This window comes from Cyprinus carpio, chromosome B7 (assembly GCF_018340385.1).
Source record: "Cyprinus carpio isolate SPL01 chromosome B7, ASM1834038v1, whole genome shotgun sequence".
In the NCBI taxonomy this organism is placed as follows: Eukaryota; Metazoa; Chordata; class Actinopteri; order Cypriniformes; family Cyprinidae; genus Cyprinus; species Cyprinus carpio.
Window position 1 is genome coordinate 18,342,378 of NC_056603.1, and position 16,912 is coordinate 18,359,289.

Consider the following 16,912-nt stretch of genomic DNA (forward strand, 5'->3'; position numbering starts at 1 on the left):
CTCGGTTCATTCGTATCGATTCCGTGCTATTCATGAAACAATTGCTCAATTCGTTACGTTCCCCAGGCTCATGTGAAGCTCTGTGCAGATGTTTTATGACTGTAAACTTAATATCTGTAGCTGTTCTTACAGTATTAGACTACAACTGTATGAACAAAACTTTTCTAGACAAATCTTTATGGCAACATTTGCAGAAATAAGTTACTAGGGACAAATGAGCATCACACATTATTCAAAATCCTTTTTTATTTTGGTATTTCATGTTCTTATAAAGAGTATTTTAATACTAACAATAATTGGTGCTCCTATGTATGCCTCTGTTTTTCCATTTGTTGTAAACCAATAAACCTGAAGTCCCTTCATTCCTGTATCATCTGAGATATATTAATTCAGGAGGAATCATTGCATCACTAGCTGATGTGTAAAAAGTGTTTAGGAAAAAAACACCTCTTTGACCAGCCAGATTTTAAAAATCAATAATGAAAACATATGCTTACCTATACCTATCCATTTCCACATTAACGGCTAAATATTTCTTACATACTTCATATAAACCACCAAACCCACATTAGAAAAGTTCTGATATACTTGCATCTTTGTTCTATGTGTGCAAAAAGCACATAATATACCCTTAATATCATAGTCATAAAATACCCCTCAAAGTCATGATCGCAGAGTATCAAAAAACAATGACCTTCCAACCATGACCAGAAGGATTTTGCAAAACCTTGCCCAAGTTAAGAGCCAAAACTCACAGATGAGGTCTTTAAGTTTTGCTGCCTTTTCGCACACACAAGACAAGTTCACAACAGACAGTATGGGCGGATGGCAGATCACATCAGACTCAACACATGTTCTCAGCTCCCGTTCTGGGTCGACTGGAGGTATTCATTATACAGCTTCTCTTGAGCCTCGTAAAGCTTGCGTAGCTTTTTGGTCAGTCCCTTACTGAGCTCCTTTCCCTCAGCATCATGTGTTGGGAAGCCCTGTATAAGCAAAAAAACAGACATGCTATTAGCATTTCTGAATAAATGTGACCAAATGATTAAAAATTCATAAGGACTCATCCATCCCCATAGAACAATAATCACCTTGAAATGGATCCAACATACAGTACATACAGTAGTGTGACATAAAAGAGTGTATCTTATGACAAAGAAGACTGAATGGTTTGCATTACCATTTCATCAAAGATGGAGTACTTGTCAGTCTCTGACCGGAACATTTCACTGGGTTTAACCTTCATTTTTGCCAACTTTGCCATCTATGACATCAAATATACAAATATTTATAACACAAATAATTCCAAACAATCAATGAAGCACAAACAAGTATACACTTCTGTCAATGGATTTAAATGTGTATGTGTGTGTGTATATATATATATATATATATATATATATATATATATATATATATATATATATATATGTGTGTGTGTGTGTATATATAGACATAAAAGGATTTTTACATGTGTGTTAGGGGGTTTCTGTGATTGTTCTATTCACCTCTTGTTCTTGTTTCTTCTTGGCAGCCTCCTCTTTTTTCTTTTTCTTTTCATCTTCCACCTTGAAACATTAAAGAATAAGTGGAAATTAATTACAAATTTACATTAACTCGAAACAACAAAATAAATAATAATATGATCTTTTAATGCTACATTTAAAATGGACCCTTTAAAAAAATAAATAAATAAATGACTTTTATCCAGTGAGGATGCATTAAATTGATCAAAAATGACAGCTAAGACTTTTGTTACAAAAGATTACCATTTCCAATAAATGCTGTTCTTTTGAAATTCCACAAATCCAGAATAAAACCTATCACGCTTTCCACAAAATCATTGAACTGTTTTCAATATCATACTGTAACCGTTTCTCAGCTTTGTCATCAAAGGAATAAATTACATATTAAAATATATTAAAACAGAAACAAGTTATTTTAAACTGTAATATTTCACAATATTGCTGTTTTACTGTAAATTCGATCAAATAAATGCAGAATAAGTATTTAAATTTTCTTTTTTTTAAATCTTACCGAACTTTTGAGCAGTAGTGTGTTCATAATGCATTTTAATTTTCAAATTTGTAGTTGCTCATAAACCAACAGAGAAGTCTCAGAGATGCCCCCACCCTCTTTTTTTAGAAACGCTATTTGCTGTGACCATCTCAGGTGGATCATGACTGATCTGCAGAATGTGTCCAGAGCAGTAAGCGTGCATACGAGGCTCAAAGGAGTAATTTAAAGAAGGTACAACAATAAACCGGTGCAACTTGAGTCCTTACAATTCATTCTAAAGACCGTCATTTATACTGACAAGCTCAAAAGGCCTAAATACATTTTTCATGACCTGGTTTGCATTTGAATCATTTCTTTTGTGATGCCTGATATGCTAAGAAACTTTTTTCCATTGACAGAAGGAACGTATCACCTTACCCTGGTAGAGAGATCATTTTGATCTGATTAATGACTAATTTCAACCTAATAAGGTGCACTGCAGACCAGCAGTACTATATGTGAAACGAGATCCAAAATCTACACCACTGACACCAAATAAATCAAGCAGAGATATCACAGTATACTGCCATGTAGATGGATTCTGCAATTACCTTTTTCTTCTCCTCTCTTTCCTTCAGAAGGGTTTCTTTGTCCACCAATTTCACAGATGTGGGAAGTCCTTAGAAAAACAACAAAAAAAACATTCAGAAAATATTTTCCATGACATTCAGGGTTTAATAAAATCTCTGTATCTTTCATTTACCATCACGATCCTCCAGTCGGACACCCAGCTCAGGTAAAGTATCATCACGCAATTCGTCACACAGCCTCAGCAATTCTGTCACTAGAAAACAAACACATTTCCCTGATGAATTCTCTTTTGTGCGTAAAAAGCACAATCTGTATTGTATGCAAATGTCTGTTGAAGATACAGCTACAACAACACCCATAAAAAAGGAAACAAATCTTACAAAGAAATAAATTAGAACAAACTAAATGACTCGAGTACACATTGTAGGTCTTTGCTCTAAAATATTAATAAATAAAACACCCCGAGAGATTTACCTTTCTTCTCTCTTGCAATTCTTCTGACGTCTTCCCTGAAATCTGACAGCACTGACAAATAGGGCATGACTGTGTTCTCGAGCTGAAACAGAAATGAAAAGATTAAGAAGAGTTTAATGACGGTGGACAACAATCCAAAAAAAAAAGCTTTAATAATGTGTCTTCACAGCTCTGGCTTTTTGTCTAAAAGAAAAACCTTTGATGAATCAAACATGATCTGAGTGGTGTTGCTTACGTCAGCATTCTGTCCGCTTCCTCCAACAGGGAAGCCAATGGGCTCAGCTCCCTCAAGCGCTCCAAATGTCTGTCAAAGCAGAAAACAGTTTTAGCAAGCACTTCAATGTTCATCCATTGTTTTAGTTTCTGTCTCTAAGTCTCAGCTTATTCATTGTAGCAATCCGAATGAAGAATTTTAGAGATGATAGAGAAACAAGCGTTCTCTTGTTGCATCCAGGTATCAATTATGTCCAAAGTCAAGCTCTATATAACTACTTTTTTGTCTCGCTACCTTAAGCATGTTGGTCAAGTACAGGGCAATGCCTTGCAGCAGCATGCGGTTAGGCGGTAGTTTTGCACTCCTTCTGGCAGCCATGTAGGTGTTACTCTGACCGACAAGAGCCCGCATCTCCTCCAGAGCCGAACGAGTGTCTATGTTGTCACACAGCGCTTCATGAACTGATGTTTTCTTCTCATAGAAGCTACACAAACACACACAAATTACTGTAATGAGTGATAAAGCTTTATGAGATACAATGGAGTCTTAAGGAACATGTGGGTCACCTTTTGTTTAGTTCAATCTCCTCAGCTTCCCATTTCTCAAACTGGCCAGTGATGTCTGTGGGGCTCCTCAGGACATCTTTAACATTTAGGAAGAACTCCTGTGGAAACAAAATGAAAGGAGCAAACACAAAAACAGTCATGAGGGACTTTTTCATTTGCTCTCTTAAAAGAATATATTTAATTTTAAGTTATGTGCTTATAATACAAGCTTATAAACTATTCAAACGTTTGGGGTTTGCAAGTTTTTACCGTTTAAGCCTTTTTTTGTAGGGTTCTTCAAATAATATTTCAAAATAACAGCATTCATTTGAAACAGTAATAATGTCCTCATTTTGATCAACTTATTGCGTCCTTGCTGAACAAAATGATTCATTTCAAGTTATGTGCTTATAATACAAGCTTATAAACTATTTAAACATTTGGGGTTTGCAAGTTTTTACCATTTTAACCTTTTTTTTCAGGGTTCTTCAAACTATATTTCAAACGAACAGCATTCATTAGAAACAGTAATATGTCCTCATTTTGATCAACTTATTGCGTCCTTGCTGAACAAAATGATTCATTTCTTTTTAAAAGAAAAATCTTACTGACCCCAAACTTGATGATATATATTCTGTGGTAATAAACAACCAGCCACAGATGTTGTTGTATTTAATCCAGCATTTTCCTTTAAATTGTTTAATTAAGGGTTAACATACTCAGACAATCAATTCAGACAATCAACATCTTCAAAAAACCCCAGCAGATTCCTATTACTTCAAGGTCTAAGGGTAGTGAACTTGTGTCTGCATTATCCTAAATACACTTTTAGCATAGTTCATAACCATCTTTTCTAAAGGCAGTTTGTAAGTGTTTGGGGGAAAAATTTAAATAATAAAAAAATGCTACCACTGATAGACTGCTTTTAAAATACTGTATTTCACACACTACATACACTAACACCACTCTCAGCTTTTTAATGTACTTTGTTTGAATATTTACAGCTTTTACTTCTAATTTGGGACCTCAGAACCTCTATTCATCTCCAGTTATATTTCGGCCAAATTCTGTTGAGGGAATTGCACTATTATTGCATCACCGTCTAATAAGCTGTCTTCATTTTTGCTCAAGTACAGCCTTTGGAGGTGCAGTGGGGTAGAGGGAAAAACACGGTGTCTCATTAAGATCCTAACTTCAAGTTCGGGTGAGGCTGGTCTAAAAAATATAGCGTGTAGGTCAGTCATAGGTAACCTTCACACACTTCCCATGCTAATGGCTACCTGTGTGTTTCAGGCAAATTTGGAACTCTGCCCATGTTATATTCCTTGGTGACAGAGTAATTGATAGGTGGAAAGAAGCGCAAGACAGAATTAATGCACCCTGAAGGACACACACTATTCTCCGACCTTCTGGGTTCTTGAAGGAATCTAGATAAGCCTATTGTGCACTCATGAGGATTCTCTAAGCTGATAAGTGGCAGATATTACATTTGGACAGACTATGAATTTGGGTACTTTTCTTCCAGGTTTCTCACTCACATTTATGAATCTCTCATATTGGATGGCTGACTCCATTGTGTTGTTGGAGTAGTCCAATGTGTCTTTCCACGAATGCATCAGAAAGGCTAAACGAAGCTGTCTTGCTAAAAGGAATTGAAACACAAATGCACAATGTCAAAACTTTTTTTGTAGTTAAATGCATACATATGCAAGGCAGAATAAATGACCTGACAAACACAATTGTATAGACACCACAGAAACTCCTACAGGACAATGACAAACAAGGATGTTCGAGAAAAAACTAATACAAATCTTTTATGTGCCAAGGTCTTAGTCATCTTTTCATTATTGTTGCAAAGATGTCAAGTGGTATATCCATCTAGTAAAAAAAAAATACCTTCCTTGCCCCTTGAAGACACAGGACTTAAAGGGATACTCCACCCCAAAATGAAAATTTTGAACACTTTTTGTAAGTGAAGAAAACAAAAATAATGACTTTATTCAACAATTCCTTTGTCAACAGTCTCCTCTGTGTCTCTCCATATCACTGTATGCTGCGTATGCTCTTCTGTATCATCCGAGCCACAAGGATGTGCTGTTTTTACATGTATTTAGCTTTAAATTTTAAATAAAACAGCTCATCCTTGTGGCGTGGACGACACAGAAGAGCATACACAGCATACGGTGATATGGAGACACAGAGGAGACCGTTGACAAAGGAATTGTTGAATAAATTTGTTATTTTTGATTTCTTCGCTTACAAAAGTGTTCCGTCACTTCATATAATCCAGATTGCACGTCTGATGGCAGATGGAGTATTCTGACGATGACTTTCATACCTTTCATGGACCTTGACGCTGTTATTTACTTGGCAGTCTATGGGACAGTCTCAAGGCTCCAGGTTTTCATCCAAAATATCTTAAATTGTGTTCCGAAGACGAACGGAGCTTTTACGGGTTTGGAACGACATGGGGGTATGGATTAATGACAAAATTTTCATTTTGGGGTGGAGTATCCCTTTAATCATTATTTTTCAAAAAAGTTATTGAACATTTCCAAGGTCAAAAACAATGACAGTGATGAAAAAACTTACTAAATTTAGCCTGAATAAAACATGCCCTTTCATTCATTTGATATTTTCCAAGAAATATAAAAACCTTGACACACACTCATGAGGGTCTTAAAGGAACACTCCACTATTTTTGAAAATAGGCTCATTTTCCAACTCCCCTAGAGTACCGTTTTCGAATCCATTCAGCCGATCTCCGGGTCTGGCGGTGGCACTTTTAGCTTAGCTTAGCATAGATCATTGAATCAGATTAGACAGTTAGCATCTCACACAAAAATGAACAAAGAGTTTCGATATTTTTCCTATTTAAAACTTGACTCTTCTGTAGTTACATTGTGTACTAAGACCGACGGAAAATGAAAAGTTGAGATTTTCTAGGCCGATATGATTAGGTACTATACTTTCATTCCGGCGTAATAATCAAGGAACTTTGCTGCCATTCCATGGGTGCAGCAGGCGTAATGATATTATGCAGCGCCTGAAAATAGTCCTCAGCTAGTTTGTGTAGTTGCAAAAAGTGCTACTGCCAGACCCGGAGATCGGCTTAATAGAAAAACAGTAAACCTCAACTGTTTAACTCTAGGGGAGTTGGAAAATGAGCCTATTTTCAAAAATAGTGGAGTGTTCCTTTAAGGGTTTCTGTTTTCCGGGTTTTTTTTTTAAACCCTTCAAAGAATAACAACAATAATAACAATAATTATAATAATCATAAAATTATTTTGAGTTGGAAAAGTTTAAAGAATATAATAAATATTATTATTATTTTTATTAATTTTTTTTTTGTTTGAAATTGAAAAAATATTATTTTTTTTTGTGGGTTGAAAACATACAATTTGTTTGTATGGGTCTTTGACCCATATGCAGATATCTACGTATGTTTGGCCAGGGCATCTTTGATAGTAATAAAGTTCTTCAGAGATTTGGACATCTTGCATCCGGCGATGGTCAGGTGACCCGTGTGTAAGAAATATCGTACCCAGTAATCATTCTCAAAGTATGCCTGTTCAAAACAAAAACATTGACATACAGAAATCCAGGGACAGGACCAAGTTCTTTTTCATCAGTTTTCAGATTAATAATAACTAGAAACCATCTGTTTACATGGCAATGCTCAAAAAGCCAAAATGTATCCTTTGTAGTTGATGACAGCAAAATATTTAATCACTACATCATGTCACCTATGAAAAAGTGCACTGTTACAGTGGCTATAATAACATGCATATCAAACAGAAATGTGTGTTTTAATTACAAGTATGACAAAGACATAAAAGGTTTAACTAGTCGGAAACTTGCAATTATGGTAATTCCAACGTGACATGAATGCTGCATTAACCTGTACTGAATGCTGAACAGGATTCTAATAACAGCTTTTCAACAACGGCTTCAAAACATTTGTCATATGAGCACATTGTAATTTTCTCACCTCAGATTGTGCCAATTCATTGTCATGATGAGGAAACCGCAAGTCAAATCCTCCTCCGTGGATATCCATAGACTCTCCCAAAATGGATCCAGCCATGGCAGAACACTCAATATGCCATCCAGGTCTCCCCTTTAACATCCCCAGGAGAATTTTAGATATTGAACTCACAAATATTACCAATGCATTCAAAACTGTGTTGTGTTATATTAAAATTGCCAAGCAGCCAACTGTGGAGACATTTTAAGGCATGTTCATCTATGCATGTCTTCCTGATGTGTACAGTACTTCCTCACCTTTCCCCAAGGGGAGTCCCAAGATGGTTCTCCAGGCTTGGAGGCCTTCCACAGTGCAAAGTCATTCTGTGATCTCTTTTCATTAAGTCTGTCTGCTGAGATACTCAAGTCACCTGCAAAAGTTAAAAAAGAAATTCATGGAAATTAGAGACAGTCGAACTGGATGCATTTATTGTACTTCTCAAAGGCCCACTTAAAAGTGTAAGTCATTTTAAGGGATGTATTGCAATTTATTCCTGTACCTTCTCCTTCTTGAAGAGCCTTCTGATCACCAACGGCTTCTGGTACCAGTTTGGCATAAGAGTGAGCAGGGCAGGAATCAAACTTTGCGGTGTCAAAATATACCGATCCATTTGACTCGTACTTGTGAAAAAAAAAGCAGAAATTCATTCTTAGACTTTTTCTCTGAAAGTAGTGTTTTTGTTTACGGGTTACATCATGAAATATCAGAATAATCCATTTAGAAAGAAGACAGCTCTATTCCTACCCATAACCATTGTCCACAATTCTTTTGACAAATGCCACAATCTCTGGCACGTACTCGCTGACCCGTGTGAGAACATCAGGAGGGAGGACCTGTCAATCAAAGACACCACAGGCTTTCATCACTGCTCAGACTTAACATGTTTCAACATATCAGTAAGAACATGCATCACAATATATACAATACATAATATACCATGCTGGGGAGTAACAAGTTACTTGGAACAGCATTACGTAATTTAAGTTACAGTTACTTATGAAAATGTTAACGGTTACAAAGTGGGTCACATCTGAATATTTTCTGTAAAAAGCTAGGATATGTTGAATAATATTAATTTGTTGCTTTGCCTGTTTTTGATGTGCATGATGCCTCCTGCCATTTAAAGGCCTTTTAGTAAAGCGATGCTATTCTGATGCCTATGATTTGTTCTCTTGGTTGAATTTGCAGCGCATCACTTCTGCCAATTATATCAATCCACATCACAGCTGAAATCTTTAGACTACAACCTGCTGTTAGAAAAGTAATTCAAAAGTAATCAGTTACATTAATGAATTATTTGAAATAGTTACACTACTTGTTACATTTTAAATAGGGTAACTTGTAATCGGTTTCATTTCCAAAGTAACCTTCCCAACACTGATAACACAACAGCACAACTGTTTTCAACACAGATAATAATGTGAATCCAAAGTAACCTTCCCAACACTGATAACACAACAGCACAACTGTACATAAAGTCTGAAATGATTGAAAATTCAGCTTTCGGTCACAGAAATAATCACATTCTGAAATATATTAAAAACATATTGTATAATATTTCACCAAAGTAACCTTCCCAACACTGATAACACAACAGCACAACTGTTTTTGAGACTGATGATTCTTTTAAAAACATTTAAAAAAATTACTGACCCCACATTTTTGAACAGTAGTGTATATACTGTACATATTAGTTGGGTCATTTTCAAGCTATTGAATTACTCATCAGTATTAGTTCACTCACATTCAGGGCTTCCATATCTTTGTGGTACTCTCCCTCCCAGTACTTTGGCAACAAAGAAAATATTGAGTTTTCTGTCACTTGGCTCCCAAATTGGGAGTCTAACCAATCTGATAAGAGATCCTTAGCCTCTTCCAATAAGACCTAAAAATGAAAACCATTAAGAAAGAACCAGTTAGTTTCAGAACCATGCCATGAAATGATCTCATGAAACAATATGTTTATTGATGTGTCACTGAATGGCATCAGTCAAATAATTTAGAAAGAATGCCTCATACGGCCCTGATCTAACTAGGTCACATTAAGTATTTTTAAAAAGCTGCTCAAATAATTTACCTGTGCCTGATTCTGGAGTGCATCGCCTGCAGCATTGCTCTGCACTGCCACCTGCAGGGGACCCAGGGCAGCTTCCACTGCTGCATCCAGCCTCTCCAGCATCTGTTTCTTATCTGGGTCAGTAGTCTCAGCAAGCTTGGCTTTAAACGGCTAAACACAATAAAACCAAATTACATTAAAGCACAGTGATGGGGAAACAGATGAAAGCAATGAAAACATTTCTGTGAAGGCCAGTAACCAGCAGTCTAGCGGGTTCGAGGTAGTCTTGCTTCCATTTCGTTTTCAGAGCTGCTTAAATCTTTTCAGCAAAATGATTAATTTCATTACTTAATGGCAGCTCTTTCAGTATTTCAGGATATCGTATAAATCTTTATTATCTTGCTAATGTGAAATGCAACCATGTCACACATAAGTTGTGTGAAAACTGAAGACAGACCTGGACTTTTAGAAGAAGAGTTTATTTTTAATAGCATCAATTAGAGCAAATAATTCAAATTTTCAGAACATGCAGTATTTCTATCAGTCTTAAAGTTTGCTTGAAATAAGAACCGCAAGTGTCTTTTTGTCCCTTTGTCAGGGTAGCGACATATTTAATTTTTGACAGGAATGAAATCAAGGTTGTGAAGAATAGAAGTACAGTGCGTTCAATTGATTGTACTGGTGACTAACAACATGCTGATTGTTCAGCTGACAGACAAAAAAAAAACCTTTGTTGACAAAAACACCATAAACAGTTTTGAGAGTTGGTGAGAATAAGACTATAGAAACTAAACTATAGCCTTGTTTTCATGGCCTCTAACATGACTAAGGTCTATAGTGACACACATCTGAATAAAAAGCTTCTCATAGTCATTGGCTAATTCTACAATCGTTTCATGTGAGTCACAGGTTGCTGGAAGGGAATGAGTGAAACTTGATTTGCTATTGGGCAGCCTTATGGCCAGACCTCAGGCCAATGTACACGTAATCAGAGAAGAGATGCAAAAGAAGAGGGCATGTTAATGGTACTGATTAAAAATTACGAGAATTTATTTTTTTTTTTTTAATAATGATGTGCAAGGATAAATCATTTATAACTGTAAAACTGCATTAAAATTTTTTAATTTTGATTTTATGGTGTCTTTAAATTGGTACTCTCAGCATCTGAAACATGCAAATGCTAAAAAAAAACATTTTTGAGTCCAACAGTGAAGGAAACTCATAAAGGCTTTAAACCCCACTAGTCTGCTTAGATGAAAACAGGATTCATTTGGAGCAAAATGTCCACTGAATGAGTGATACCCTCACCGTTCGGGCTGTTAACACATCCTGCAGTATCTGAGAGGGGCTGGGCTTCTTCTCTCTGTACTGCTCCAGCAGGTAGTTCTGTCTGGCTCTTTTGATGATCTGAAACGAAGAGGTCACACTGATGATTGGATCTCGAGAACACTGTATCACATGTGGCCTTCAGAATTAAAGCAGCAGTTTCATATGACCAAAAGCCTGAGGTATTAGGTTATATAGAATTCAAGGCTTAAGGTCAACTACATTCAGACTCTGCGCAAACACTGCTCTTACTTTGTCGTCAATATCTGTGATGTTCATACAGTAGAAGACATCGTATTTGAAATAATCCTTCAGTATTCTCCGCAGTATGTCAAAAGAAATGTAGGACCTGAAAGAACAAAGAACAATGAATCCTCATGAAATACAGAGAACTGATACACCATAAACGCTGTGTGAGCCTTGGATGCAAGATTTTATCATTTCTCTTTTTGCCTAGGTTCATTGAACCATATTCAAACACAATAGTTCTTTGGATTGAAAGCTGAATGTCTGCTTCAGCCTTTCAATTGACTTTTGTGCTGTGTCTACTGTGCTGTTTTCAACAGCTGGGGCACACTGAAAACAAAGAAACACTATGAATGGATGGGGAATATGTCACCTGGCATGGCCCATGTGAGAAGCATCATACACTGTAGGGCCGCAGCAGTACCACAAAACCCTGTTGCCCTTCTGTGGTACAAACACCTCCTATAATGCACAAAACAAGACAGATATGAACAATTTTAACAGTTTATTATCATAAAACAGCATCAATTTTTAAGTTTATGAAAGAAGTCTAAAATGATTTGATAATTCAGTAAATACAGTAAAAAAAAAAAAAAAAAAAAAAAAAAAAAAAATGGTGGAGGGCTCGCAAAATTTCAAAATCCCTGGTAGCCCTTTGGGCAGGTACTCTTCAGATTTTGGTAGCCCAGAAATTAATTTAACTAACCCAAATAAATTTTTTCATTTATTAAAAAAATCAGATAGGAGTTCAAATGTCAATCAAAAATATTTTCAATACAAAAATATCAACAAATACAGTATGAGTGAGGTTGGATAATGTCTGTGGTAACATACAATATTGAGCCATAAAATTACATGATTTAGAGTTTAGATACAGGTTTTCACAAAAACAAAAATATTATACAACAGCATTTCAGCCTTTAGACCATTTTTGTGAAAAGGAATAAATCAAGCATATAAATTGTTAATTTAAAACATATAAATATTAATGTGTTAATTGTTTAGATTTTTAGAAGGCACATTAACTTTTTTTCTCATTTAAATCTCTATGTGTTTGCTGGGTTAAATCATGAGTTGATATTTGCATTGATCTGATCATAAACAGCAGGAAAGGTTTGTTGGAAATGCAAATTCATTCTCTTTAGGAACGCCGAAATATTGCGGTTTCCCCAGTAACGGCGGAACACAAAGCAGCTCATAAACGCTGCTTTATCAGGAATTATTTGGTAAGATGAAATTAAAATGCCAACGACATGTTTCTGGGGACAGTCAGTTTTCTTCATATACATTCAAATAAAGACATCCGCGCCGCGTTTTGACTTGAAATGTGCAGCGCTCATATTTATTTAATGACATCATTGCCTTTTAAAGTTTAATCCAGCTGTATCGCGACTCTTGTCTTTCCGTCCCCAACTGTAAGACCTCTTGAAATTATAATGAAGATATTTCTTATACCATTTAATGTATTTAAAAGTTTTTATGGATTTATCTTTGATACAACTCACTTTAGGAGTTTTTAAGGACCCGCGAGAGATCTGTAGGGAGCGCGTCGGGCAGAGTGGTGATACATTTTGGTAGCCCGACTGGAAAACACAACAGCCTTGTGACGTCGGGCTAGCGATTTTGCGAGCCCTGCTCAGTGACATTATAATTTGAAAATAATTTAAAATGTAACTCATTCCTGTGATGGCAAACATTCTTCCATTTTTCAGTGTCACAAGTCTCTTATTTTATCCAAAATACAGTAAAAACAGTAATACTGTGAAATATTATTACAATTAAAAAACAAATATTTATATTTGAATACAAGTTAAAATGTAATTTATTATTCTATTAGCAAAGCTGAATTTCCAGCAGCCATTATTTCAGTTTTCAGGGTCACATGATCCTTCAGAAACATTTCTTATTATAATCAATGTTGATATTTTTGTGGAAACCTTGTTTTTGATTACTAGAAGGTTTAAAAGAACAGAATTCATTTGAATTAGAAATGATCTGTAACTTAAATCTAAAATTAGAATATAAATTTGTAACATTATAAATTACTTCACTGTCACAGATGATTATGTGCATGCCCGCCGAATAAAACAATTTCTTTAAAAAAAAAAAACATCCGCTAAATGACTAAATGTAAATAACGTTGATATTGTAGATTTTTTTAAATACTTAGGCTAATTTGATTATGTTTTCAGCCAGCAATGCTACAGTAATATAACGTATAGAAAGTGGTGGATTTAGTCTAGTGTGTTTTTAATGTCACCCACACATAGGGCCGTGATGTTTATCTTTCATACTGTACCTTGGTCCGTGTGAGACTGTTGTAAAGACGCAGCTTTGACACGTCTGTGCCTTCTGGCGGAGACCATGGTGGCTGCACCCGCTTTCCCTTTGCTGAAAAACAAGAGACACCCAAATGACTTTGTTTAGTATAAAAATTAGTCACTATTACAGATTAATTTATAATATTCAATCCCTAAACTGAACAACAGGTGCATTACGGGAAATAGTTGTTTGTGCACACCTGCTGCACAATTATAAGAGGGTTTTTTTTTCATAGAAAACATAAAACATGTGTAAATGAAAGTAAAACATACACAGTGTGAAAGTGAAACAAACAATGTGGAAACAAAGCCACTGAACCTTGCGTCCAATGAAAGAACTGTTTAAACCACAAGCACCTCAGTGTCTATCAGTCAACTATAACTCAACCCATTCCAGTCCCGTCTAGAACAAACCCGAGAAGTGATTGTCTTGTTTTGACTGTACATTTCTTGTCAGTTTCCTGTCAGCACCTCAGCTCAGGTATACTAACACATCAAACTACCCACACCCTCAATCTCATGCAACACATACTGCAAATGTCCTCAGCACAGAATCCACTAACTCAAAGTACAATTCAGCTACAGCCTACGTTCATGCACCCTGACTACGACAGGGGGAGTTCTGTCTACTCACTGCTGCACTCTGGGGTCTGGTCATTCGTTTGGGGCTTCAGGGCGGCTATGTGTTTGTACCAGCGCAGGGCGTGGACATGCCGCTCAGATGGGGGCCCGCATAGAAGCGCAAAGGCTTCTGCATCCGCCTGCGAAGGCCCGTAGCCAGCCAGGTAACTGCGACTGCTTAAGTACTCATTCAGAGCCTCAACCCTGCGAGCATCCTCACTTATGCGCAGTAAGAAGCCATAATCAAAGGCTGGGAAAACAAAAGGGCATAGACACACACAAACACATAGACGAGCAGACATTAGAAATGAGCTAAGGACCCGTGGAGAATGATTGTGATGACACCTGTAATCCTCTCTAACCTCATTCCTCTGAAACATAAGCTGTAATAATCAGTTAACACACAATTGTAAAACAATACACTCACAACTTTCATAATGTCAATTCATTTCATAACTGAGGGTATATTTCATAAATTGTTTGAGTCAAAAATACATAGAGAGAGCAATAAAATATTTTAAGGCAGACTCAAACAGATGGAACATATTTGGAGCACAAATAAACTTGTGAAGGGTCATTAAAATTGTTGCCGTTAACTAAAACGATTAAAAATATTTTTTTGTTAATTGAAACAAAGCTGAAATAAAATAAGATATAACTATTAAGAAACTGAAATAAAATCAGTTTAAACTACTTTAATGACATAATTTTTTTTAAATAAAAATATTTAGAAAATGAGTTAAAATGACGAAAGCACATAACAAAACCACTAAAACTTAAACTACAATATTTTTAAAAACTATTTGAAATATGAATAAATATTATAATAGCATTAAAAAAAAACCTAATAACACATTAACATGCTATTAAAAATATATAAAAAATGCATGACAAAATTCTGAGAAATGTGCGCGACGTGCAAAAGAGCAAAAGAAAATGAAACCTGTTATGAACCTGTTCTTTATTAAACCAAGACCAATTATGAATCAGTCGAGGATGAATATATCTGACTCATTTACTGAACAGCACATTATTATTTTACAGCATATAATTATATATACCTCTCTCTCTCTGTGTGTGTGTGTGTGTGTAACATTATTTGTTGTTATCTGTTCTGTTTTAATCTGATAATTATCTTACCAACAGACTGTATTTACTTCACTAAAACACCAACAAACACTACCAGTATAATATAAACGTCAAGGAAACCGAAATTGGTCAATTCCATTGGATTCCCATTCCTATATGAAATTATTGACCTCCTTACAGTATGTGTTACTTCTGATTTCAGCTGAACTGTCAAAACAATGTGGCCAATATAACAATATGACAGTCACACATGACTCGGGCATGTTGCCATGTATAACATTACATGTTTATGTTACGAGCGGTACCTCAATAGAATAAATAGAGGGAAATATCCTGTAACAGCTGCAGGTTTAAATAGTACCTGCATTAATGAATAACTTAAAATAGGCCTCTACAGGAGAAACACGCGTTAATGTTCTACAGCGTAACGTTACATAATGACTGTTACATCGCAAATGAAGTAAAATAAGTAATAGAGAAATTTACCCATATCTCCCGTGCTTGCCATTTTCCACTATCTGATGCAACAATGAAGCGTCCGGAAAACCTGATAGGAAATCACAATGAAACACAGGACCTGCACGAACTCAATGATATTTGACAGATATCTAGATCATAAACACGGCTCTCCTGCGCGTGTTATCACATACAGATCCGATGTCCTTCTACGCCGATTACGCGAATAGTACTTCCGGACAAATTTTAAAGCTCCCTTCGTTCCAAAATAAAAGTCACATGCCAACAATAATTACTTGTATAATACCGAAAGGGACTTTGATAATACTGAGCAATTTTAATGATTAAAGTAATTAATTGCTTACATTAAACATTTCCATTACAATTGTAAACATTTAGTATAAGCTTACATCTAGTGTGTGTGTGTGTGTGTGTGTGTGTGTGTGTGTGTGTGTGTGTGTGTGTGTGTGTGTGTGTGTGTGTGTGTGTGTGTGTGTGTGTGTGTGTGTGTGTGTGTTAAAATTTGTAAACAGACCACTAGGGGGAATCCAAGTATAACCGCAGAAGGTTGAATGAATGACGACAATTTTGGGTGAACTATCCCAAGTCATACAAAATCACAAGACAGTTATAAGACAGTTTTTTTTCTCAATTTACGGGTAACCTGGCGTCTTATAACATCTTATTAGAAACAAAATATTGCCTGGTTTAAAATCACACTAATAATAAAAAGAGGTGGGGGGGGGGGGGGGGTTGGGGTTGGGGGGGTCAGTGTCAGTAGACTATATTTCTTTTTTATAAACATTATTAGTTTGTGAATTTCTAAGAAAACACTTGCCAGGAAGATTATTGTTTGTTTTGTTCTTTCTTTCGTCGTTGTTGTACGAAATTACATAGTCATTCGTTATAGGTCAAGGATCCTGTCAGCCAGCTCTTATCTTAGGACTG

The 16,912-nt window shown here is 35.9% G+C and overlaps 1 protein-coding gene across 1 annotated transcript; it reads right to left on the minus strand.

The window, feature by feature from the left end:
• Nucleotides 1–228: 228 nt before the first annotated feature.
• LOC122137962 (cysteine--tRNA ligase, cytoplasmic-like) lies at nt 229–16,190 on the minus strand. Its single transcript, XM_042727669.1, has 23 exons — nt 15,995–16,190; nt 14,433–14,669; nt 13,777–13,868; nt 11,851–11,939; nt 11,484–11,580; nt 11,214–11,312; nt 9,927–10,076; nt 9,594–9,734; nt 8,594–8,682; nt 8,349–8,497; nt 8,107–8,219; nt 7,814–7,942; nt 7,262–7,390; nt 5,361–5,465; nt 3,844–3,941; nt 3,572–3,761; nt 3,299–3,367; nt 3,064–3,145; nt 2,762–2,842; nt 2,610–2,677; nt 1,509–1,568; nt 1,181–1,264; nt 229–986 (listed from the first exon to the last, which is right to left on the minus strand). The coding sequence occupies exons 1-23, from the start codon at nt 16,014–16,016 to the stop codon at nt 858–860; spliced, it is 2,502 nt and encodes an 833-aa protein (XP_042583603.1). The 5' UTR covers nt 16,017–16,190; the 3' UTR covers nt 229–857.
• Nucleotides 16,191–16,912: the final 722 nt, after the last annotated feature.